Raw genomic sequence first — 25,056 nt, forward strand, 5'->3', positions numbered from 1 at the left:
GAGCGGAGACAACAAATAGTTCAAAGAGAGGAAAAAAGGAAAGGGGAATTGGGAAGCAGATGTGCTCTGGTTGGAGCGTCTTACCCTGCCACACCTGAACTTGCATATGACAGGAGTCAGAGCTCTGCTGAAGTGGTGTGTGCAGTTCTGGGTGCTACATAATGAAGAGAATGTGAATGCATTGGACAGAGAACAGAAGAGATTTACAATAATGGTTCCCAAAACAAGACATTTCAGTTATCAAGAAAGATTCAATTGGACATGGGTTCCTTGGAGGGAAGAAGTAGAATAGGAGATTTGATGGAAGTTTTCCAAATTATTCAGAGATTTGGAAAGAGTAGACAAGGAACACTCTTTCCAGTGTGAATGGCTCAAGAGCCAGGGGCACTGTTTTAAAGGAATTTGCAAAACAAGCAAATTCAAGATGAGAGGAAAGAGTTTGACTCAGTGAGTGGCTGAGGCCTGGAGTGCACTGCCTGGGGGTGTGGTGGAGGAAGATTAAATTTCCACATTAAACAGGGTGTGGATAATTATTCAAATAGAAACAATGTACAGGGTAATGAAGAAATGAGAAGGTATTGACACTGAGTTAAAATGCTCAGGCCTTGTCCTGCACTGTACCAATTCTGTAATTAACCACATCCACAAAGTAAAAGGGGACGATTTTTGAAGGGTCAGTGCCCCTGACAGGACTCAGTGGGAATGGTTTGTTTGAACATATCAGACATTGGGACAGCATGAGGTGCTTGTGGAAACTGTGCCGGGCAGGATGATCACTGAGAGTCTCACACTCCTCAGGGATACGGTCACCTATGTGCAGGACAGAGGGTTGGACACCTGCCTGATCAGCCTGGACCAGGAGAAAGCCTTTGACAGGATATCACACAGGTATATGAGAGATGTCCTCTCCAAAATGGGCTTTGGAGAGAGAATCTGCAATTGGATCAGACTGCTCTACACCAACATTGTCAGTGCAGTCTCAATCATTGGGTGGGAATCAGATAGCTTCCCAGTCAGATCTGGAGTCAGGCAGGGATGCCCTCTCTCTCTTGCCTTGTTTGTGTGCTGCATAGAGCCATTTGCTGAGTCCATCAGGAAGGATGCGAGCCTGAGAGGGGTGACTATTCCTGGCAACGGGGGCCTACAGGTTAAGGCCTCCCTGTACATGGATGATGTCTGCTGTCTGTGCACAGACTCATGTGCATCTGTGACCAGTTCGACCGGGCCTCGGGGGCCAAGGTAAACCAAGGCAAGAGCGAGGCCATGCTCTTCAGGAACTGGGCCGACCAATCCTCGATCCCCTTCACTGTCAGGAGCGACCACCTGAAGGTGCTGGGTATTTGGTTCAGGGGCGCTGGGGCGTGTGCGCCAAGTCTTGGGAGGAGCAAAGTGAGGCAGAAACTGGGCAGATGGAAGCTACGGTCTCTCTCCATCACAGGAAAAAACCTGGTTATCAGGTGTGAGGCACAGTCATTGCTGTTATACGTGACATGGGTCTGGCCTATTCCCAGAACCTGTGCCGCTGCAGTCACCCAGGCCATCTTCCAGTTTATATGGAGGTCAAAGTTGGACCGGATCCGAAGGGACTCACTGTACAAAGATACAGCCAATGCCACCCTCACCCTGATGGCCACCTTTGTGTGTGGCTGCATCAAGCTGTGTGTGGATCCCCGATATGCAAACACCAAGTGTCACTACGTACTGAGGTTCTTCCTGTCCCCGGTGTTGCGAAGGATGGGCCTGGCCTCGCTGCCGCGGAACGCTCCGAGTAGTTGGACTGTTCCGTATCACCTGTCCTTCGTGGAGAAGTTTATGAAGAAAAACGCCATTGACCATAAGTCCATCAGGAAGTGGTCAGCAAATAGTGTCCTTGAGACCTTTCAGGAAAGGGAGAGGGCGGATCCTATCGAGCAGTTCTCTGAGCAGACTGTCAAAGCCATTTGGCAGAATGCCTCATCGCCAGAACCTTCCAACAAGCACCAAGACATGGCTTGGCTGGTGGTGAGAAGGGCTCTGCCTGTGAGACCCTTTATGCACGCCTGGACTCTCAGCTGCACCGCACACTGCCCTCGAAGAGGCTGCGGGGGGGGCGGGGGGGGAAAAGGAGACTGTCACACACCTCCTTCTGGAATGTGCCTACGCAGAAGTCTGGAGAGGAATGCAGTGGGGTTTGTCAAGGTTCGTCCTAAGCAGCGCCGTGACGCGGGACTCCGTGCTCTATGGTCTGTTCCCCGAGACACACACCGAGATGAACATCAACTGTGCCTGGAGGATCATCAACTCGGTGAAGGACGCTCTCTGGGCGGTCTGAAACCTGTTGATCTTCCAGCTGAAGGAGCTGACCACGACTGAGTGTTGCAGACTGGCACATTCCAAGGTCCAGGACTACGTGCTGAGGGATGCACTGAAGCTTGGGGAAAGACCACGAGTAACATCTGCCTGTCTGAGAAGAACAGGGGGCCCACCCCCATAATTGGGCCCCGCTGACGCCTCAGCTAAATATTTGGATAGTAAATGTACAGACTTGTATATACAAATGATTAATTCTGATCTCTGTATGTAAAGAAACAATGTTTACGTATGAATGGCATCAACAATTGTATAGATATCAAAATAATTTTATGAATAAAGTATATTTTTGAAATTAAAAATAACTCCTTGTTCTGGAAGACCAACAGGTTTCAGGCAGATCAAAGAGTGTCTTTCACAGAGCAATATTTTGTCTTTAAACAGAAACCCCATTGGATCGTGTTTCATCTTATAGCCCTCGCTATGTCCTCCTTTTTACTTCCGTCTCCCGTCTCTGTGTTTGACCCTGAGACTTTAATGTTGCAGATTGCCTCTCCCTCCTGTTCCCTTATACTGACAGGAGCCAGCTCCAGGCTCTGTTCAGCTGATCAGACACATTGGAGAAAGTTCGCACCTTTTCCCTGGACAATCCCTAGTGGCTCCCCATTCATCTCCTTGGATTTAGAGTCATAGAGATGTACAGCATGGAATCAGACCCTTCGGTCCAACCCATCCATGCCGACTAGATATCCCAACCCAATCTAGTCCCACCTGTCAGCACCCGGCACATATTCCTCCAAAACCTTCCTATTCATAGACCCATTTAAATGGCTTTTAAATGTTGTAATTGTACCAGCTTCCACCACTTCCTCTGGCTGCTCATTGCATACACGTACCACCCTCTGCATGAAAAACTTGCCCCTTAGGTCTCTTATGTATAGTTCACCCTCAACCTATGCCATCATTTTGTAAACCTCTATAAGGTCACTCCTCAGCTTCTGACGCTCCAGGGAAAACAGTTCCAGTCTGTTCAACCTCTCCTTATAGCTCAAAGCCTCCAAACCTGGCAACAGCTTTGTAAATCTTTTCTGAACCCTTGGGATCTTTCAACTGGAATTATATACAAGGCAAAAGTGAGGGCTGCAGATGCTGGAAACCAGAGTTTAGTTTAGACTGGTGCTGGAAAAGCACAGCAGGTCAGGCAGCGTCCGAGGAGCAGGAAAATCGACGTTTCAGGCGAAAGCCCTTCATCAAGAATAGAGGGCACCCGATCCCTCTGGGAATGACTTCTTGAAATTAAAGAGGATCTGGGACTCACCTTTTACTCTTCGGTATTTTATTGATGATTTTCCACGTTTTCCAACAGTTGTTAAAGAATAAATATATTCACAGGAACAGCTCGACCCTGGAAACTTTTACTGTTTAGTGAATTTACAAATTGATCGATGATCCTCGGAGCCTTTTCAGAAACACAGTACAGGACCGCCACCGCCTGGTGAGAGACGGTACTGCGGCTCAATATCATTCAGTAACAATTCCATCCAGCAAATCCTTCCTGATGAAGGGCTTTGGCCCGAAACGTCGATTTCGCTGCACTTTGGATGCTGCCTGAACTGCTGTGCTCTTCCAGCACCACTAATCTAGAATCTGGTTTCCAGCATCTGCAGTCATTGTTTGTACCTCGTTGGTTTTAACCTGACTGCGAATCCTCTTGCAAGGATGCCTGCCTTGAAGAAGTTTTCCTCCTCTCTCTACAAGAATCTCAGGGAGTCCCTCTCCCACTGCAATTCCCAGGTCATTTCCTCTGCCCTGAAGCTCTTCAAACATGTCCTGAAACAAACTCGCTACCACAGCCACATTTGCTTCCTCAGTGTCTACCTCTGTAACCAACTCATCCCACACGGACTCCGGACCACCTTTAAACCAGCAGAGTTCGGACCCGAACAGGACAAACAGTACAGACTACAAATTCAAAAACACCAGCAACAGTTCTCCTTCAAGATCCTCCACTCCACGCTTGCAGCAGTGCGCCGGCACAAAACCTCTCTCCAATCAGCCCTGCCTCAGCTGAGGGCCAAACTCTCTCAGAATTGCAAAGGACCCACTCTGTATTACATCCTCAGGAGAATTCATACTCTCAACAAACAGTATTTCAATTCCATCTCAAACATCAAAAACTGTAAGTACAACAAACTTTTATCTACCCACCTCCATAACCAGCACTCCTCAAACATTCCAGAAGATTCCCCTGGTCTCGGAAACGACTCAGACGCCATTAGCCATGCAGCTGATGCAGCTACCACCCCCACGCTGATTGATGATGTCACGTCCGCCCTCATCATGGCCACTCCCACAACCACTTCCACCCCTCACAATTCCTCATGCATCACATGTGACATCACATCCGCCCCTCACATCATCGCTAATGCCACACGCTCAATGACTTCCGCCACCCCTACTGCTGTGGTCACCACCACTTCCACCCCCACCAGCGCCACTCACCTGCATTCTGTTGACACGCCCCTCACAGACCCCACTGTCACTACCCTCACCCCCCAGAACCCCAAAGGGAACACTACGCCTGCTCATGACTCCACCCCCATTTACCCCACCATCACACCCACTCCAGGTACTGGCTCCGACCCCACTCCCAGCTCCACACCCACACCAGATCCCAGCTCCCAGCCCTGCTGAGTTTTCACCATCCCTCCAGATCTCCCCCTCACTGAGGATGAACGATCAGTCCTCAGCAAAGGACTCACCTTCATCCCCCTCTGTCCACACATCAATGAATTTAATACACGCTGTGATGTCGAACAATTCTTCCGTCGCCTCTGACTCTGAGCTTACTTTCACAATCAGGACTCCCGCCCACCTTCCGAGGACCCCTTCGCCCACCTCCAACACACTGCATCCACCTGGACACCCCGTGCTGGCCTATTACCTGCCCTCGACCTCTTCATTTCCAACTGCCGCCGGGACATTAACCGCCTCAACCTGTCTACTCCCCTCCTCCACTCCAACCTCTTACCCTCCCAACGTGCAGCCCTCCAATCCCTCTGCTCCAATCCTGACCTCACCATCAAGCCAGCAGATAAAGGGGACGCAGTGGTAGTCTGGCGCACTGACCTCTACACCGCTGAAGCCAAACGCCAACTCGAGGACACCTCTTTTTACTGACCCCTCGACCGTGACCCCACCCCCCATCACCAAACCATCATCTCCCAGACCATACAGAACCTCATCACCTCAGGATATCTCCCACCCACAGCTTCCAACCTCATAGTCCGGGAACCCCGCACTGCCCGGTTCTACCTCCTTCCCAAGATCCACAAGCCTGACTACTCTCGAAGCCTGAGACCTCGAAGTGAAGGAGCCAATGGGAAGTAGTGACCATAATACATTAAGCTTCAATCTGCAATTTGAGAGGGAGAGGGTACAGTCGGAAATGACAGTACTTCAGTTGAATAAAGGGAACTATGGAGCTATGAGGGAGGAGCTGGCCAAAGTTCAATGGTGCAATACCTTAGCAGGGACAACAGTGGAGGAACAATGGTGGATATTTCTTTGTATAATGCAGAAGTTGCAGGATCAGTTCATTCCTAAAATGAAGAAAGATCCCAGGAGGAGGCATGGGCGGCCGTGACTGATGAGGGAAGTTAAGAAACATATAAAGTTAAAAGAGCCAAAAGTATAACACAGCAAAGATAAGTGGGAAAACTGAGGACTGGGAAGCTTTTAAAGAACAACAGAGGATTACTAAGAAGGAAATACGCAGAGGAAAAATGAGGTACAAAGGTAAACTGGCCAATAATATAAAGGAAGATAGTAAAAGCTTTTTTAGGTATGTGCAAGGCAAAAAAAAATGGTTAGGACTAAAATTGGGCCCTTGAAGACAGAAACAGGGGAATATATTACGGGGAACAAAGAAATGGCAGAAGAATTAAATGGGTACTTCAGATCTGTGTTCACTGGGGAAGACACAAGCAATCTCCCTGAGGTAACAGTGGCTGAAGGACCTGAACTTAAGGGAATTTATATTTGCCAGGATTTGGTGTTCGAGAGACTGTTAGGTCTGAAGGTTGATAAGTCCCGGGGCCTGACGGTCTACATCCCAGGGTACTGAAGGAGGTGGCTCGGGAAATCATGGATGTGTTGGTGATTATTTTCCAGAGTTCGATAGATTCGGGGTCGGTTCCTGAGGATCGGAGGGTGGCTAATGTTATACCACTTTTCAAGAGAGGTGGGAGAGAGAAGGCAGGAAATTATAGACCAGTTAGTCTGACCTCAGTGGTGGGAAAGATGCTGGAGTCTATTATAAAGGATGAAATTACGGCACATCTGGATAGTAGTAACAGGATAGGACAGAGTCAGCATGGATTTATGAAGGGGAAATCATGCTTGACTAATCTTCTGGAATTTTTTGAGGATGTCACTCTGAAGATGGACAAGGGAGATCCAGTAGATGTCGTGTACCTGGATTTTCAGAAAGCTTTTGATAAAGTCCCACACAGGAGGATAGTGAGTAAAATTAGGGCGCATGGTCTTGGGGGCAAAGTACTAGATTGGATTGAAAATTGGTTGGCTGATAGGAAACAAAGGGTAGTGATAAACGGCTCCATTTCGGAATGGCAGGCAGTGACCAGTGGGGTACCGCAGGGATCTGTGCTGGGAGCACAGCTGTTTACAATATATATTAATGATATAGAAGATGGTATCAGCAATAACATTAGCAAATTTGCTGATGATTCAAAGCTGGGTGGCAGGGTGAAACGTGATGAGAATGTTCGGAGATTACAGGGTGGCCTGGACAAGTTAGGTGAGTGGTCAGATGCATGGCAGATGCAGTTTAATGTGGATAAATGTATGGTTATCCACTTTGGTGGCAAGAACAGGAAGGCAGATTACTACCTCAATGGAATCCATTTAGGTAAAGGGGCAGGACAGAGAGATCTGGGTGTTCTTGTACACCAGTCAAAGAAGGCAAGCATTTGGGTACAGCAGGTAGTGAAGAAGGCTAATACCATGCTGGCCTTCATAAAAAGAGGAATTGAGTATAGAAGCAAAGAGGTGCTACAGCAGCTGTACAGGGCCCTGATGAGACCACACCTGGAGTATTGTGTGCAGTTCTGGTCTCCAAATTTGAGGAAAGACATTCTGGCTATTGAGGGAGTGCAGCGTAGGTTCACGAGGTCAATTCCTGGAATGGCGGGCTTACCTTACACTGAAAGACTGAAGCGACTGGGCTTGTATACCCTTGAGTTTAGAAGACTAAGAGGGGATCTGATTGAGACATATAAGATTATGGACACTCTGGCAGCAGGAAACATGTTTCCGCTGATGGGTGAGTGCCGAACCAGAGGACATAGCTTAAAAATACGGGGTAGACCATTTAGGACAGAGATGAGGAGAAACTTCTTCACCCAGAGTGTGGTGGCTGTGTGGAATGCTCTGCCCCAGAGGGCAGTGGAGGCCCAGTCTCTGGATTCATTTAAGAAAGAGTTGGATAGAGCTCTCAAAGATAGTGGAATCAAGTGTTATGGAGATAAAGCAGGAAGAGGATACTGATTAGGAATGATCAGCCATGATCATATTGAATGGTGGTGCAGGCTCGAAGGGCTGAATGGCCTACTCCTGTACCCATTGTCTATTGCCTATTGTCTCTTGTCGACCCGGGCCAACCCATTGTCTCAGCATGCTCCTACCCCACTGAACTCATCTCTACCTACCCCGACACTGTCCTATCCCCCCCTAGTCCAGGAACTCCCCACATACATTCGAGACACCACCCACGCCCTCCACCTCCTCCAAGACTTCCATTTCTCCAGCCCCTAACGCCTCATCTTCACCATGGATATCCAATCCCTCTACACCTCCATCCGCCATGACCAGGGCCTCCAAGCCCTCCATTTTTTCCTCTCCAGACGTCCCCAACAGTACCCTTCCACCGACACTCTCATTCGTTTGGCCGAACTGGTCCTCACCCTTAACAATTTCACCTTTGAATCCTCCCAATTCCTCCAGACCAAAGGGGTGGCTATGGGCACACGTATGGGCCCCAGCTATGTCTGTCTCTTTGTTGACTATGTAGAGCAGTTGATCTTCCGTAATTACACTGGCACCACTCCCCACCTCTTCCTCCGCTACATTGATGACTGCATTGGCGCCAACTTGTGCTCCCGCGAGGAGGTTGAGCAATTCATCAACTTCACCAACACATTCCACCCTGACCTTAAAAACTTTATTCCTGATGAAGGGCTTTTGCCCGAAACGTTGATTTCGCTGCACTTTGGATGCTGCCTGAACTGCTGTGCTCTTCCAGCACCACTAATCCCAAATCCTGGGAATGTTGGAAATCAGAAATACAATCAGAAAATGCTGCAAATCCTCAGCAGTAGCTGTGCAGACAGAACCCAAGTTAACGGGGCAGTTAAACTTTGGGGATATTGCATATCCTGAGAAAGATTCTATAAATCCCCTCCCCAATGACACAAGCAGCTCAATAGAGGATGCTATGTAAATGCAGCTATGTCACACCTTTCAGTGTTTGGATTTCTCCTTCAGGATTTCATGTTCCGGGTGCAGAGTGAGAAACAGAGAAATCCCAGCTCCAGACTGGGAAACAGGTGAAGAGATGGAGGATGGGACCGAAGCAGGGAGTAAATGAAGGAAGGAGAGACACAAGATATTTAATTTACTTTTTATTTTCACCATCTGACATTTATATTTGTATCTGATTTATTGACAGTTTGGTTGTGATGTTACAAAGTATAATCTCAGAATTCAATAACACATTCAGTAACATCCTGTTGTCAATGGGAGGTTTCTGACCCCAATCCCTGACCCAGACCCGAAACCCGGGGGTCATTGTGACGTCAGGGAGGCCCCACCCCTTTAACAGCTGATTCTCGGGAAAAACAAACGCTCAAAAAAGTAATAAACAGGAAAAATCCCAAGGGAAGTATAATCCGAGGCCCCGAAGAAAGGATAAAGTTTCCCAGTGAATTTATTCCCAGTGAAGGTGTGGAGATGGGACTTGGTGTCCACGTTGTAAAATGAAACTGTCCCAGATTCATAACTGAGATAAACTCCCATCTTCCTGGGGATCAGACCGACAGGGAGAGGGGATCGAGGAGAGGAGTTTATATAAAACTGATCCTCAACCCGCCCCAAGGTCCAGAATCCATTCTCTGGGATCAGACTGACCGGTCTCTTCCTCTCCACAGACTCTGAGGCTACTCCCAGATTCCAGTCCAACATCTTCCCCACCTCCACCTCCCAGTAATGTCTCCCCGATGTGAATCCCTCTGATCCCAAGGCACAGTCCCAGTTTGTAAACCTCTTCTCGGTGTCAGGGAGACTCCTCTGGGTCCGGGTCAGTCTGAAACTCTTCAGATCCTCAGAGACCACGAGCTGGGGATTCGCTGTTTCCACATCCAGGGTCACAGAGACTGGGAGAGAAACACAGAGAATTAGAGACAGTCCCTGGGTATGGTCAGTGGGGGGTAGGGGGAGGTGTGTGTGTAGGGGGGAAGGGGGATGTGTGTGTGGGGGTAGGAGGAGGTGTTTGTGTAGGAGTGGGAAGGGGATGTGTGTGTGTGGGAGTGGGATGTGTGTGGGAGTGGGAGGGGGATATGTGTGGGAATGGGAGGGGGAGGTGTGTGGGGGGGTAGGAGGGGGAGGTGTGTGGGGGTGTAGGAGGGGGAGGTGTGTGTTGGGGGGAGAGGGATGTGTGTGTGGGGGAGAGGGATGTGTGTGTGGGTGAGAGGGGGATGTGTGGGGGGGGAGGGGGATGTGTAGGGGGGGAGGGGGACCCGTGTGTGGGGGAGGGAGGTGGGTGTGTGGAGGTGAGGGGAGGAGGATGTGTTGGGGGGAGGGAGATATGTGTGTGAGGGGGGAGGAGTGCGTGTGTGTAGGGGAAGGGGGACCAGTCTGCAGGGGTGGGACAGGAATGTGTGTGGCGGGGGAAGGGGGAAATGTGTGTTGGGGGAGAGGGGTCGTCGGTTGGGGAAGAGGGGGCCATATGTGTGGGGATGCGGAGAGGGGGGACCTGTATGTGGGGGGCAGGGAGACATGTGAGTGGTGGGAGGGAGAGGTTTGTATGGGGGGAGGCTGACGTGTCTGTGGGGGATCAGGGGGGCGTGTGTGTGGGGGGAGGGGTACGTGTGTGGTGCAGAGGGGTTGTGTGTGGGGGGAGGGGGATGTGCGTTGGGGGAGGGGGATGTGTGTTGTGGGTGGGGTCATGTGTGTGGGGAGAGGTAAGTTTGTGTGGGGGAGGGGGAAGTGTGTGTGAGGGGCAGGGGAACCTGTCTGTGGGGTGGAGGGGAACGTGTTTGGGAGGAGGGGGATGTGTGTATGTGTGTTTGGGGGGAGGGGGATGTGTGTGTCTGGGGGTTGTGATGTGGGAGTGTATGATGTAGGATGTGGCTGTGTCTGTGTGTGCATTGCAGGGCGTGTTTGTGTGTTAGAATGAGGGGTATGTGTAGAAGTGGGGAATGTGTGTGGGGGAGAGGGATGTGTGTGTGGGGTGGTGAGTATGTCGGTCAGGGGTGAACACGCTGCAGTATTTGAGTGCAGGGTTGGTGGTGAGATGAGGATGCAAGAGTGAATCGTGCATGTGAGAGAGTTCGGGAGGGGATTGTGTATTTGTGAGCTTTGGGTGTGAGGTTTAGTGTGAGGGGAATGTGTGTGGGAGGGATGTATGCATTGAGCAGAAGAATATGGATCAGCATCATATTGTGAAGTGCAGTTTGAGGTGGGTAATAAATGTGGATCTTGAGAGTGATCCCTGCAAATCCTGCAAATTTGCTAAACATGGAAAATAAATTATCCAAATTTATGTCTTTCATGGCAGCAGATTGTAAGGTGACCGTCTGCCGAAACTGCAAGAGGGAAGGCCACCCGACCAAGGAATGTAAGGAGGCCAAGAACTGTAATCTGTGTGGAGAGGCGGGCCACATGTACAAGGCCTGCCCAAGACGGGGGGCTCCACTTACGCACAGATGGCCCGAGGTGGCAACACGAGCCGTGGACCGACTAAGACCAGCAAGGTACCACAAAACAGCACAGGAACGGTGTCTGGAGGTACCCAGAAGGAAGGGCAGGCTGTAGTGGAGCAAACAGCAGACAGTGGGGAGATGCAGCAGGCGACCCAAGCTCCTTCAAGACAGACGGAGGAAATGGAAGAGGAGGGAGCAAAGGAGGCAGAGGATTGGATTACTGTCAAAAGCAGGAAGAGAAAACCTCACCAGGCCCCCAAAGCCACCCAGCGAAGGGGGAAGCGACACCTTCACGACGAGGATACAGGCAGCTCTTCCGATGGTGAGGACGGGTGCAAGGAGGGTCGTCACCAGAGGAAGAAACAGAGCGCCGTGGGGAAAAAGGAGGGCAGCACCGCCCAAACAGGAAAAGACGATCCCTCTGAGGGGATGGGTAAAGGTCTCCCCCCACCCGGTGAGAACCAAGGGGTACCCACCGGCCCACAGCTCCAGGTAACTGGGAGCAGCGGCCCTGTGACAGCCCCACTGTCAGATGGAGAATTGGACGATGCGGACCCTGGGTCTGACACGATGACACCAGAGCGGGGAAATGACTCCAGCGTGGAGCCGGACAACTACCTCAGCCCTGGGAAGGTCCAGCAGTTTGCCGTCACCACGGGGATGCACACAGCTACCCCACTGGAGCAAGACCAGAAGAAAATGGACACTGGTAACCTCGTAAACTGTTAAAATGGGGTTTAAAATTGCCAACATCAATGTGTGTAGCATCAAATCAGCTACACGATGTGTTTCTACGATGGCCTTCCTGGGCAATGTGAAAGCTGATGTCATGTTTCTGCAGGAGTGTGGGATACCGCACCTCAGCAGCTACAGGAGATGGTCGAACTTGTGGGCCCAGTGTGGTCGGGGGGCAACGATAGCCGCGCCTCCGGCCTGGGTATCCTGTTGCGAGGAGGCAACTTCACCATCTCCTAGGTTAAGGAGGTGGTGGGTGGGCGCCTCCTCGTCACTGACGTCACGTACAGGAATGCTCCCCTGAGACTGATTAATGTGTACGCCCCAGTGGGTAAGAGTGAACGGTTGTCCGTCCTGCAGCAGCTTCCACTGTTGCTGGCTACGTCCAGGCCGGTCATTCTGGCCGGAGACTTCAACTGTATCATTGATGCAGATGGACGATCCGACGGCGGGGGGGGGGACAGTATACTGGACAGCTGCATGACATCTTCAGCACCCCTGCAGATGGAGCGCAGTGTAGATATACCTGGTCACGGGCAGACGGGTCTATCCGCTCAAGGATAGATGACCTGTTTGTGTCCTGAACGCTCTCGGTCAGATCCACCGACGTCAAGCTGGTGTTCTTCTCTGACCACTGCCTCCTGCTGGCCGACTGTCACCTACAGGACGAAAAGCGGGCTGGTAAGGGAACGTGGAAGCTGAACACAAAGCTGTTGACCCCAGGAAACATTGAGGAGCTCAAGAGGGTTGGAGAACCGTGAAGCCCCTCTTTGAGTCCCCAGCAGACTGGTAGGAAACAGTAAAAGGGAACATCAAGAGGTTCTACATCCTCAAAGGTGTTCAGAAGGCGAGAGAGAGAGGCGGGGAAAACTGTCCCAGCTCCAGGAAAGTATGCAGAACCTGCTCCTGGGCTGCAGATGATGGGGGTCGATGTCACGGAGGACCTCAAGGAGGTGAATGGCCAACAAGCCTCGCTCTTTGCCTCGGAGGCCTCCAGGATAATCTTCTGGTCCAGGGTCCGCTCGGTGGAGCAGGACGAGACGTGCTCACGTTTCTTCTTCCAGAAGGTGCACAAAGAGAGCTCTGTGCTCAGCAGCCTGAAGGAAGAAGATGGCTCGATAACGTCATCTCAGGCTGACGGCATAAGGATCTGCAAATCCTTCTACGCCAGCCTGTATGACTCGAAGCCAACCGACAGCGCGGCCTCCCAGTCGTTCCTGTCCTCTATCACGGAGGTCTTAGACGACAGAACACAGGAGAGGCCGGACCAGCCGCTATCTCTGGGAGAGCTGACCAAGGCCCTCGAGTCCTTCGGCTTACTGGTTGAGCTCTATTCGGCTCTGTGGGACTTGATTGGCCAGGACCTGCTGGAGGTGTATGTCAGTATGCTTCAGGCAGGTACCATGAGTGAATCCATGAGGAAAGGCATCATCACCCTCATCTACAAGCAGAAGGGGGAGAGGGAGGAACTCAGAAATTGGAGACCAATCTCACTGTTGAATGCGGATTACAAAGTTCTGTCAAAGGTAATCGCCAACTGGGTCAGGTCTGCTCTGGGGTCGGTGATTCACCCTGACCAAACCTGTGCTGTACTGGGCAGGAAGATCACTGAGAGTCTCGCACTCCTCAGGGATACGATCACCTACAGGACAGAGGGTTGGACACCTGTCTGATCAGCCTGGACCAGGAGAAAGCTTTTGACAGGATATCACACAGGTATATGAGAGATGTTCTCTCCAAAATGGGCTTTGAGGAGGGAATCTGCAATTGGATCAGACTGCTCTGCACCAACATTGTCAGTGCAGTCTCAATCAATGGGTGGGAATCAGATAGCTTCCCAGTCAGATCTGGAGTCAGATAGAGCTGCCCTCTCTGTCCTGCCTTGTTTGTGTACTGCATCGAGCCATTTGCCAAATCCATCAGGAAGGATGCGAGCCTGAGAGGGGTGACTATTCCTGGCAGCAGGGGCCTGCAGGTTAAGGCCTCCCTGTACATGGATGATGTCGCCGTTTTCTGCTCGGATCTGCTGTCCGTGCACAGACTCAAGTGCATATGTGACCAGTTCGAACGGGCCTCGGGGGCCAAAGTAAACCGAGGCAAGAGCGAGACCATGCTTTTCGGGAACTGGGCCGACCAATCCTCGATCCCCTTCACCGTCAGGACCGACCACCTGAAGGTGCTGGGTATTTGGTTCAGGGGCGCTGGGGCGTGCGCCAAGTCTTGGGAGGAGCGAATCAGCAAAGTGAGGCAGAAACTAGGCAGATGGAAGCTACGGTCTCTCTTCATCGTGGGTAAAAACCTAGTTATCAGGTGTGAGGCACTGTCATTGCTGTTATACGTGGCACAGGTCTGGCCTATTCCCAGAACCTGTGCCGCTGCAGTCACCCGGGCCAATTTATGTGAAAGTCAAAGATGGACAGGGTCCGAAGGGACTCGCTGTACAAAGATCTGGGCAACGGGGAAAAAAATACACCCAATGCCACCCTCACCCTGATGGCCACCTTTGTGTGTGGCTGCATCAAGCTGTGCGTGGATCCCTAGTATACAAACACCAAGTGTCACTATGTTCTGAGATTCTACCTGTCCCCGGTGTTGCGAAGGATGGGCCTGGCCTCGCTGCCGCGGAACGCTCCGAGTAGTTGGACCGTTCTGTACCACCTGTCCTTCGTGGAGAAGTTTATGAAGAAAAACACCTTTGACCACAAGTCCATCAGGAAGTGGTCAGCACGTAGCGTCCTTGAATCCCTTCGGGAAAAGTAGAGGGCGGATCCTGTCGAGCAGTTCCCTGAGCAGACTGTCAAAGTCATTTGGCAGAATGCCTCATCGCCAGAACTTTCCAACAAACACCAAGACATGGCTTGGCTGGTGGTGAGAAGGGCTCTGCCTGTGAGATCCTTTATGCACGCCTGGACTCTCAGCTGCACTACACACTGCCCTCGAAGTGGCTGCGGGGGGGACGAGACTGTCACACACCTCTTTCTGCCGATGCAGAGGAAGTCTGGAGAGGAATGCAGTGGTGCTTGTTGAGGTTCGTCCCGAGCAGCGCCGTGACGCGGGACTCCGTGCTCTACGGCCTGTTCCCCGGGACCCACACCGAGATGAACATTAACTGTGCCTGGAGGATCATCAACTCGGTGAAGGACGCTCTCTGGGCGGTCCGAAACCTGTTGATCTTCCAGCTGAAGGAGCTGACCCTGACTGAGTGTTGCAGACTGGCACATTCCAAGGTCCAGGACTACGTGTTGAGGGACGCGCTGAAGCTTGGGGCAGCTGCCGCCAAGGCACAGTGGGGAAAGACCACTGTGTAACGTCAGCCTGCCTAAAGAACAGGGGGCCCATGCAGTCATTTGGGCTCTGCTGACGCCTCAGCTAAATATACGGACATATGAATGAAAAATGTACAGACATGTATATAAAAATAATACATTCTGATCTCTGTATGTTAATGTTTATGTATGTATGGCATGATCAACTGTACAGACCATCAAATTATTTTATGAATAAAGTTATATTTTTGAAATAAAAAAAGTCTTTCATGTCTCCAAACATTTTCAAATCCACTGCATTACTCTTATTCCAGCCTAATTCGGATTTTTCTCTCACTTTACACCCAATGGAATATTGCTCCAGCTGCCTCAGTGAGAACAAGCTCCTGTTTGTGGGAGTCCCACTGTCATTCATTATTTTCCAATATCATGAGGGAGTGAAATGGGTTTTCACAAAATTGGAAATAAAAATGCTGAATCTGATCTCAAAATACCAATTAAACCTCCTGAAATCCAATGTCATGGAAAGGAATCCAGCTGGTACTGGGTAGACTGAGGTCGGGGCCATTGGGAAAGAGCTTTATTGAAACAGTGGGGACAGGTCAGAGAATGTTCACTCGGTGGGTTCCTGGGATGAAGCAGTTCCCTTGTGATGGAAGGTTTCAGGCTGGGACTGTACTTATTGGAGTTTAGAGGAATGAGAGGTTCTTATTGAAGTGTATAAGATGGTGCAGGTGTTGACAGAGTAGACATTGAGAGGCTGTTTCCCATCGTGGGGGAACCTGGAACCAGGGATAGAGTTTCAAAGTCAGGGTCCTGCCAATTAACATGGAGATGGGGAGGGATTTTGTGTCTCGGGATCATTAATCTTTGGAATTCTCTTCCCCTTGAGAGCAGTGGAGCCCAGTTCATTGAATAGATTCGAATCTGAGTTAAACAGGTTTTTGATCAATGAGGGAGTCGAAGGTTGTGGGAGTCAGGCAGGAAAATGGAGTTAAGGTCACAATCAGATCAGCCGCCATCTTTATGAATGACAGGGCAAGCTCTCGGGGTCACTCCTGCTCCTGTTTCTGATGTACAATGTTCACATGGGATTTTCACATGGACATTGCTTTGAGTTGTCAGCTTTTGAGTTTCTTTCCTTCCTGTGTGTTAAAAAATAAGTGTTGAATGCACTTTCACATTCATAAATTCCCTTCCACTTTGGAAACAGAAGTAATAAACTGACTGAAGAATTTAGAGTCATAGAGTTGTACAGCATGGAAGCAAACATCTGCTGATCAGATATCCTCAATTAATCTGATTCCATATACCGGCATTTGACCCATATCTCTCCAGACCCTTCCTACTCATCTACCCATTTAAATGCCTTTTAAATGTTGTAATTGTACCAGCCTCCACCACTTCCTCTGGCAGCTCTTTCCATACATAGTCGGTAGTGTACGTGAAAACGTTGACCCTTAAATCCCTTTTAAATCTTTCGCCTCTCTCCCCCCAACCCCCTCCATTCACCTTAAACCTATGCCCTGTAGTTTTAGACTCATGTACCTGGGAGTGAGCTTGGTTCGTTTACCTTATCCATGCCCCTCATGATTTAAACTGATCGAGAGAAATCAGCGATCGCTCTGCTGGGGGTGGTCTCGAACCACCAGCTTTTCCGTTAACAGCCGAACACATTGATCAAGAGCGCCCCAGAGACGAGAGAGCCAGCAGTTGGAACGATTCCCTCATGATTTGATAAATCTCGAAATGGTCACCCCTCATCGGAGAGTGGGGGGAAGGGGCAGGGACTCCTTTAGACCTAGCGGGAGCCGCTCCACGTCCTTCCTTACGCTCTCCCCCTCACCCTGAGCTGGAGGAGGTGAGGGAGAAGTAGCTCAGATGGAACAAAGGGCGGGACGTTCGATATAATGACCCCCTGAGCAACTACCTCCAGAGGGTCAACAGGTGAGAACGTCCCACCCTTCTCTAGGGCAAGGTAGACCGCCTGCCCAGTCAGTCTTCAGGGAGAACACCACCTCGTATTCCACATGTTATAACCTTGTTATCCAGTCTACTAGTGGAACCTTGTCAGACACCTCACTGACGTCCAACATGGATAACATGCACTGCTCTGCCTTCATCAATCATATCAGTCAGTTCTTCAAAACATTCAACCTGAGCAATCTGGTGAGGGGGGTGGGACCCAGACAGAGAATGAGAAGAAGGATCCATCTGAGGCTGCGAAAAGGAGCAAACAGTCAAGGCAGGCAGGGGCAAAGCAAAGGTGGATATGGTCATAATCGATACAGGACTGGGAACCACTTCCAAATAATCTGTGAGGCCTGGAACCTGTCAATGCAGCCTGGGACCTTGTAGCTGAATTGTCCCAGCAGCTGATCGGGCCCTGAGAGTTGAGGAAGTGGGGGCCCATCCTCTTCTGGTGCCTGAGAAGGGGACAGCTCTGTGGGATCTCGATGTGTTTGGCTTCTTCCAGGAGGTCCCTGGGGATCTGTGCGGGATCTCTCAGTCACCCACCCACAAATGGATCAGTGCCATCTGTACAAGATCTCAGCAGTTCCTCTCGTTTCCCCATGTCAAGGTCAGCCCTTTAGCCCAGGCAGTAGGATTCAGGAACATCACTGTCGTCCCCCAGGTAGAGTGCACCATCAGCTGTAGTCATGTCCCATTGAGAGGGCGGTATGACAATGCAGTGGAGTTCATCAATAGGAAGTGCTTCCAATCCATTAATATGCAGATTGTCTGGAATCACCAGTTCCACTTCCTGAAGGTGTGTCCCCAGTACCCTGGGAGCTGCCATGGTTTCTACACCCTGGAGCACTCTCATGTCCCTGCTGTGTCTGAGGGCCCAGGTGCCCTACAAGCTGTTCCTAGGAGACAAGGGCTACCCACTGTGGCCCTGGCTGATGACACCATTGCTCAACCCCCTGACTAAGAACAATCTATTGCTGTAGTTTTATCTCTGGGTTCTGTTTTAGCTCTGAGAAGACCTTGGGACAGATGGCTGTGTACAGCAGTGTTCCTGAGAAGTGGGTAATGGACTTAGTGAGACACATTATATTGGAGTGAAAAGTTAGTTTCAGTCCCAGACCCACAGTGTTGGGATGAAACCCAAGGAGAGGTTATTTAAGCCGAGTATTTTGAGGATGTGTGGTAGCTTCAGGACAAAGTTATCACAGTTCCATCCATGACCTGAATGACACTAAGTTTCCTGTGAGGGGAGGAAGTGGTCCAGATTGTTAATCCAGACGCCCAGGTAATGTTCTGGGGACACATAAGGACTAGGAGGAGGAGTAGGCCATCTGGCCCTTTGACCCTGCCCCACCATCCAATAAGATCATGGCTGATCTTTCTGTGGCCTCAGCTCCACTTACCTGCCCTGTCACCATAACCTTTAATTCCTTTTCTGTTCAAAAATGTATCTATCTTACCTTTAAAAATATTTTCTGAGGAAGCCTCAGCTACTTCATTGGGCAGGGAATTCCAGAGATTCACAACCCTCTGGGTGAAGACGTTGCTTTTCAGCTCAGTCCTAAATCTGCTCTCCCTAATGTTGAGGCGATGTCCTCTTGTCCCAGCTTCCCCTGCCAGTGGAAACATCCTCTCTACTTCTATCTTATCTATTCCCTTCATAATTTTATATGTTTCTATAAGATCTCTCCTCACATTTCTAAATTGCAATGAAAATAATGCCCAGTCCACTCTCCCTATAAGCCAACTCCCTCAAATCCGGGAACAACCTGGTAAGCCTCCTCTGCAACCTCGCTAGTGTCAGTACATCCTTTCTCAAGTAAGGAGACCAAAACTACACACATTACTCCAGGTGTGGCCTCACCTACACCCTATACAGCTATGACTTAAGCTTCCTGCTTTTAAACACAATCCCTTCAGCAATGAAGAACAAAATTCCATTTGCCTTCTTAATGACCTTTTACATCTGCAGACCAACCTTCTGTGGTTCATGCACAAGGACACCCAGATCCCTCTGCACAGCAACATGCTGCAATTTTTCATTGTGATTCCTACCAAAATGAATGACTTCACACTTATTAACATTGTACTCCATCTGACAGACCCTTGCCTGCTCACTTAAACTATGTCCCTCTGCAGAGTTTCATAATCCTCTGCACACTTTGTTCTACTGCTCATCTTGGGGCCATCCACAAACTTTGACACACTACACAGGGTCCCTAACTCCAAATCATCTATGTAAATTCTGAATAATTGCAGTCTCAACACGGACTCCTGAGGCACACCGCTAGTCACTGATTGCCAGCCAGAAAAGCATTCATTGATCCCCACTCTTTGCTTCCTGTTAGTTAACCAATCCTTTATACATACCAGTACATTGTCAGTGCCTTGCATCTTTATCTTATGCAGCAGCCTTTTGTGCTGCCCCTTGTCAAATGCCTTTTGCAAATCTAGATACACCACATCTACTGGGTTACCGTTGTCCTTCATGCTCGTAAAGTCTTCATAGAATTCCAGTGGATTGGTTAAGCGTGGCCTGCCCTTCATGAATCCATATTGCCTCTGCCCAAGGGGACAATTTTCATCTAAATGCCTTGCCGGCTCTTCCACAATAACAGACTTGAGCATTTTCCCCACTACAGAAGTTAAGCTAACCAGTCTAGAATTCCCCATCTTTTATCGACCTCCCTTTTAAAACAGTGACATCACATTTGCTGCTTTCCAATCTGCTGGACCTGCTCCAGTGAAGTTTGGAAAATTACCACAAATGCAGTTACTATTTCTCCCACCATCTCTTTTCGTGCTCTGGGAGACATTCCATCAGGGCCAGGAGACTTGTCTACCATGAGCTCCATGAGATGCCCAACACCACCATTTCTGTGATAATGATTGCTTCCAGGTCCTCACCTACCTTCATCTCTTTGTCAATTACTGGCATGTTATTTGTGTCCTCCACTTTGAATCTCTCCTGTTCAAACAAATCCAATCCAATCAATATCAGGAGCAATTTCAAAAGTTGTTAACAATGTTAATCCCATGTGAAAAATAATCCATTGATTATGAAGTGTTCAGGAATTCCCAGGAAATAACATGGAGCTATGTAACAGCAAGGTCTTTCTCAGTCTCTTATCAACACATTTTATTTCTCTGTTTCACTCCCCTCTTTCCACTCTCACACTGAAGCTACACCCTTTGCGGCTGATTATGAACACACAATATTTTTGTTCTGGTCAGCATTGTTTCCATATCAGCCTAGCCCAGGTACAGCAACCATTTTTGCTGAAGAGATTTTCAAGAAAAAAAATGCCTAAAATAGAAAATAATCTGAATGACCAGGTGAGAATTCAGCATTTCTCAGCCAATTGCCCTATAATTGTCACATGAGTCTATTGAATGTATAATTTCCATATAACAGTAAATAAAGCACACATACTGAATGTGAGTCACACAGTCATACAGCACAGGAGAGACCCTTCAACCCATTGGTCTTGCACTACAGGAAACACAATTTCCAGTTCTTGGCCCAGAGCTTTGGATGCTATGACATTTCATATGCTCATTCATATACTTTTATAAAAGTTGTGTGATTCCCCCTCTCGTGCCCTCCCAGGCAGTGAGTTCCAGATTCCCATCACCCTCTGGGGGAGAAAGAGTTTCCTCAAATACTCCTGAAACCTCTTACCCTTCATCTTAAAACTAAATCCCCTCATTATTGACTCTGCTATTAAAGAGAACATCTGCTTCCTCTCTGTCCTCAGTCTTCCCTGCTCGAAAGAAAACAACTCAAGCCTATCTCTTCATAACCAAAATGTTCCAACCCAGACAACATCCTGGTGAATCTCCTCTGCACCCCCTTCCAATGCAATCACATGCTTTCTATTGTGAGGAGACCAGAACTGCACACAGTACTCCAGCTGTGGCCAAACCAAAGTCCTGTACAGCTTCAACATAACCTCCCTGCTCTTATCATCTGTGTCTCAACTGATAACAAGGAGCACCTTGTTAACTGCCCTATTAACATGTTCAGCCATTTTCACTGATCTATGGATCAGCACCGTTAGATCCCTCTGAGCTTGACAGTGTCCTGTCATTCATTCACTACCCCCTTATCTTGTTACTTCTTCCAAAGTGCATCACCTCACACTTTTCAGGATTAAGTTCCATCTGCTATTGATCTGCCCATTTGACCAACGCATCATGATCAAACAGCCCCATCTCTGACATGATGCTGGGGGGAACATTCCTGCTGAAGAAGGTTTTTGGGCCGAGGACACAGACGTGAGGAGCTGCAGTTGTGAAGGCCAGCGGTGGAGATGATCAACTTCCACATAATCACAACTATCTTCCAATGTGTTCAGTACAATTCCCACCAGTGGAGAATTCCACCTGATTCCCATTGACTCCTGTTTCAGTGGGGCTTCTTGGTGTCACACCACTGGTGTGACATTCAAGGCCATATTAATCCAGGTTTCTGGATAATTGAGTGCTTAAACATACTCTCTTTGATATTTGTATACATAACAATTTAAATTATAAATTATAATCAGCACAAAGGAACTGATCTGACCTTTATTCGGTTTAATGGCCTCCACTATTTCTGTCCACACTGGAAACGGTAAAAAGATGTTGGATTTTTCAGTCGACAGGACACCATCTGTTAGTGACAGCTCATCGCTCATCCTGTAAATATTAAACAGTTTATCATAAATTCACCAGAAAGACTTTCCTGAATAATTTCATCAATTTTCAATCAGTTGCAGAAAACTGCATGTCCTACCTTCTCTTCCGAGATATTTCCTCCTGAAATAAAACAAACACAGTCTGAGTTGACAGAGACTGACTGTCTATATCCAGAAAGCAGCAATTGCACTCACATTGTTACATCTTATTAAGAGCTCTCATTTTTTTAAAAAACACTAATACATGGCGTATGAGTGTCACTGGCTCAACCAACATTCCTTACCCATCCCCAAGAGTGATCTAAATTGCTGGGTCTGGAGGCATATGGAGACCAGACCAGGGAAGGACAGTAGATTGTCTTCCCTGATGGATGTTAGTGAATCAAATGGTTTTACAACAATTGACAGTGTTTACCTGGTCACCATTAGGTGATCCTTTCTATAAAATGTCAGGTACATTTTGTTGAAGTTAACTTTCACCATCTGTGAAAACTAGTCCAGCAGCATTACCACTACACCCACCATCTCCCCTGTTCTCATTGTTGCAAACATGGAAGAGAAAGAGGATATTACACTAAAGATACTGAAGACTGGGACAAAATATTTTAAAAAGCAACAAGTGCAAAAGTTAATTGGTGATATTAAACTACTCGATAAAACAGAAGATCTGATTCTGATGTTGAGAAAATGACAGATTTGCTGGATTCAACGAAGATGCTTCCAATTGTAGGGAATCTGAAAATATGGATCTGTAAAAGTAATCATGGGACAAATAAATCCAAAGGGAAGTTCAGAACCAAATTGTTTATCAAGAAAGTGATGAGAATATGGAATCCACTGTCACACAGTGTGATTGAGACAAAATGTACTGAACAGGAAAGTGGAGAAGCCCATGAGGGAGAAAGGAGCAGAGGGAGATAGTGACAGGGGGAATGAAGGAGGATGGGTGTCTGCATCATGCTGGGACTGTTCACAGTTACACTTTCACTGAAATATAATCCCTCACCTTCAGAAATATCACTCTGTCTGTTTGTTCCAACTGTTTTTCCAACTTTGAGAGCTTGTCCTGAATAGAATTTAAATTCTCTTGAATTTCATGAAGATGTTCCTCCATTGGTTTGAGAATGTTTTCCTCTTGTTTCCTGAGATCTTGGAGTAAACTCTGCTCTTTCTCAGTCAGCATCTGGTGCATTTGAGCAAATTCGGACGTGATGTGGGTCTGAAGATTTCTGGATTCCTCCTGTGAAATGAAACATATTTTTCTGTGAAGAAACACAAATGATCGAATCAAATGTTGAAGCTGAACTCAGGGAGATTTTACCTGAATTTGGGAAATCTGCTGTTTCTGCTGCTGTTCCTTTTCTAGAGCCGCTGATATCTTCCCTATGAGAGAACCCAAGGAAGATTTCAACCGATCCTGGGATTGCGAGAGAAAAGCAATGAAAGTGTTAGACCATGAAAATGTGATGAAATAATTCGAGGATGGAATCTGTTTCCTTTTACCTTGTAGATTCCAACAACTTCTTTAATCGGGATGAAGTTGTGAGATTTGTGTTCCCGGGAATCTCTACAAACCAGACAGATCAATTTTTCGTCAGTTTCACAAAACAGCTTCAGTTCTTCCTGATGTTCCTCACAGTGATGTTTATTTTCCTTCTCTTGCGGATTCCCATTTAATTTTCGAGCTTTCTCGGCCAGATTCGCTAAGGCCCGGTTTCCTCTGAGGTTTCTGTCCGGAAACTCCTGTCTACATTCCGGGCAGGAGTTTCTCCCTCGCCTTTCCCAACTCTGGGCGATACAGGAGCGGCAGAAGTTGTGTTCACAATCCAGTATAACTGGATCGGGGAAGAAATCCAGACAAATGGGACAGATTCCCTCCTCGGTCAAACTCTGGACCTGCTGTCTGAAAGCCATGTTCACCCTCAGCACTTCCTGATTCAAACCCCTTTCACTTTCGCTGTCCCTGCGCTGCTGAACACATTCAGCTCAGGCAGCACCGAGATGGTGATAGTTCATACAGGGCTTCCTTTCTGTATCCACCGGTACCGTCCATCGCCGAGTCTCGGACTCATTCGCCGTCGGTTGGATGTGACTAGAGCAGCTCCCTCGGGTAAACTTTCCCCAAGATGGAATTAAACGGCACTTGAAAGCGACGCGATTTCTGTTGAGAAAACTTTGCAATGTCTCACCTTTGACCGTTTACAGAAAGGAAGAGGATGGCAGCTTCCGGAACAAGTTTACAACTTCAGTGAGAAATTACAATTGCAGCATTTCGGAAACAGTCACTGGGTGAAGAATGTTTTAATCTGAAATTATTTCTTCTTCCCCCCCACGTATGGGGAAAACAGTACCCCTCGCTAACATTGGGAATGTTTTGGTCCGATATGATCCGGAATGTGGGTTATTGGAATGAAAGAAATTCTGGAGGGAAGTTGTGAAAGAAAAATGCATTTACAGAAAATGTGAAAGAAAGTGCCCAGCGAGAGGCCACTCAGCCGGTCACTGATGGAGAAACTGGAAAAGTGAGCGCCAGTGTCATCCCACCTTCCCCCTTTTGGGATGTGGCCCTGTGAGGTGTGGCACATTTCCCAGTATGTTTAAACCTTGAGGGTTTCTGCCCCCATTCCGTTTTCAGGAAATGAGTAACAGACCCCAAACCCCCAACACTGAGTGAAAAATATTCTCCCCACATTCTCTCCCCGATCTCTGTTGGTACATAACTCACTGAAAGAAAATTACATTTTATTTTTGGTGGTGGTTTCTCAGCCTTTAAATATTAATTGTGTATTGTTAAGCTCCTGGCCCTCCCATCAAGTGTTTTGTTCTGACAAGTCCATCTGAATGACATTCATTTTATCACATTATTGTTTCAACACGGTCTTTCTGTCCACTTCCCTCCTGTGAGTTGTCATGCTTAATGTTACTGCAAAACTCAGGAGGAGGTGGTGGGAATATGACTGGACCAGTAATCCCGACTGCTCATCGGGTCATACAGCTTGGAAATAACTTGTCCATCCCGACCAGATATCCTGGACTGATCTGGTCCCATTTGGCAGCATTTGGGCCATGTCTGTCTGAACCCTTCCTATTCAGGTACATCTCCAAATGCCTTTTAAA

At 48.5% G+C, this 25,056-nt stretch overlaps 2 protein-coding genes across 2 annotated transcripts in view; one reads left to right on the forward strand and one right to left on the reverse strand.

Annotated features, from left to right (window-relative positions):
- The window catches only part of LOC140455262 (zinc-binding protein A33-like), a 260,630-nt gene that overhangs the window by 66,043 nt on the left and 169,531 nt on the right, over positions 1–25,056 (forward strand). The gene's annotated exons all lie outside the window — the stretch shown is intronic.
- On the reverse strand, positions 9,183–24,054 carry LOC140455267 (zinc-binding protein A33-like). Its single transcript, XM_072550004.1, has 6 exons — positions 23,443–24,054; positions 23,261–23,356; positions 22,946–23,179; positions 22,038–22,060; positions 21,828–21,940; positions 9,183–9,740 (listed from the first exon to the last, which is right to left on the reverse strand). The coding sequence occupies exons 1-6, from the start codon at positions 23,851–23,853 to the stop codon at positions 9,184–9,186; spliced, it is 1,434 nt and encodes a 477-aa protein (XP_072406105.1). The 5' UTR covers positions 23,854–24,054; the 3' UTR covers position 9,183.

The sequence above is a fragment of the Chiloscyllium punctatum genome, chromosome 30 (assembly GCF_047496795.1).
Source record: "Chiloscyllium punctatum isolate Juve2018m chromosome 30, sChiPun1.3, whole genome shotgun sequence".
NCBI lineage: Eukaryota > Metazoa > Chordata > Chondrichthyes > Orectolobiformes > Hemiscylliidae > Chiloscyllium > Chiloscyllium punctatum.

Coding starts and splice junctions, on each gene's coding strand:
- LOC140455267 (XM_072550004.1), bottom strand. CDS start 23,853: ATGGCTTTCAGACAGCAGGTCCAGAGTTTGACCGAGGAGGGAATCTGT. Junction 23,357..23,442: donor AAGTTGTTGGAATCTACAAG/GTAAAAGGAAAC, acceptor TCGCAATCCCAG/GATCGGTTGAAATCTTCCTT. Junction 21,941..22,037: donor GAAATATCTCGGAAGAGAAG/GTAGGACATGCA, acceptor TAATATTTACAG/GATGAGCGATGAGCTGTCAC.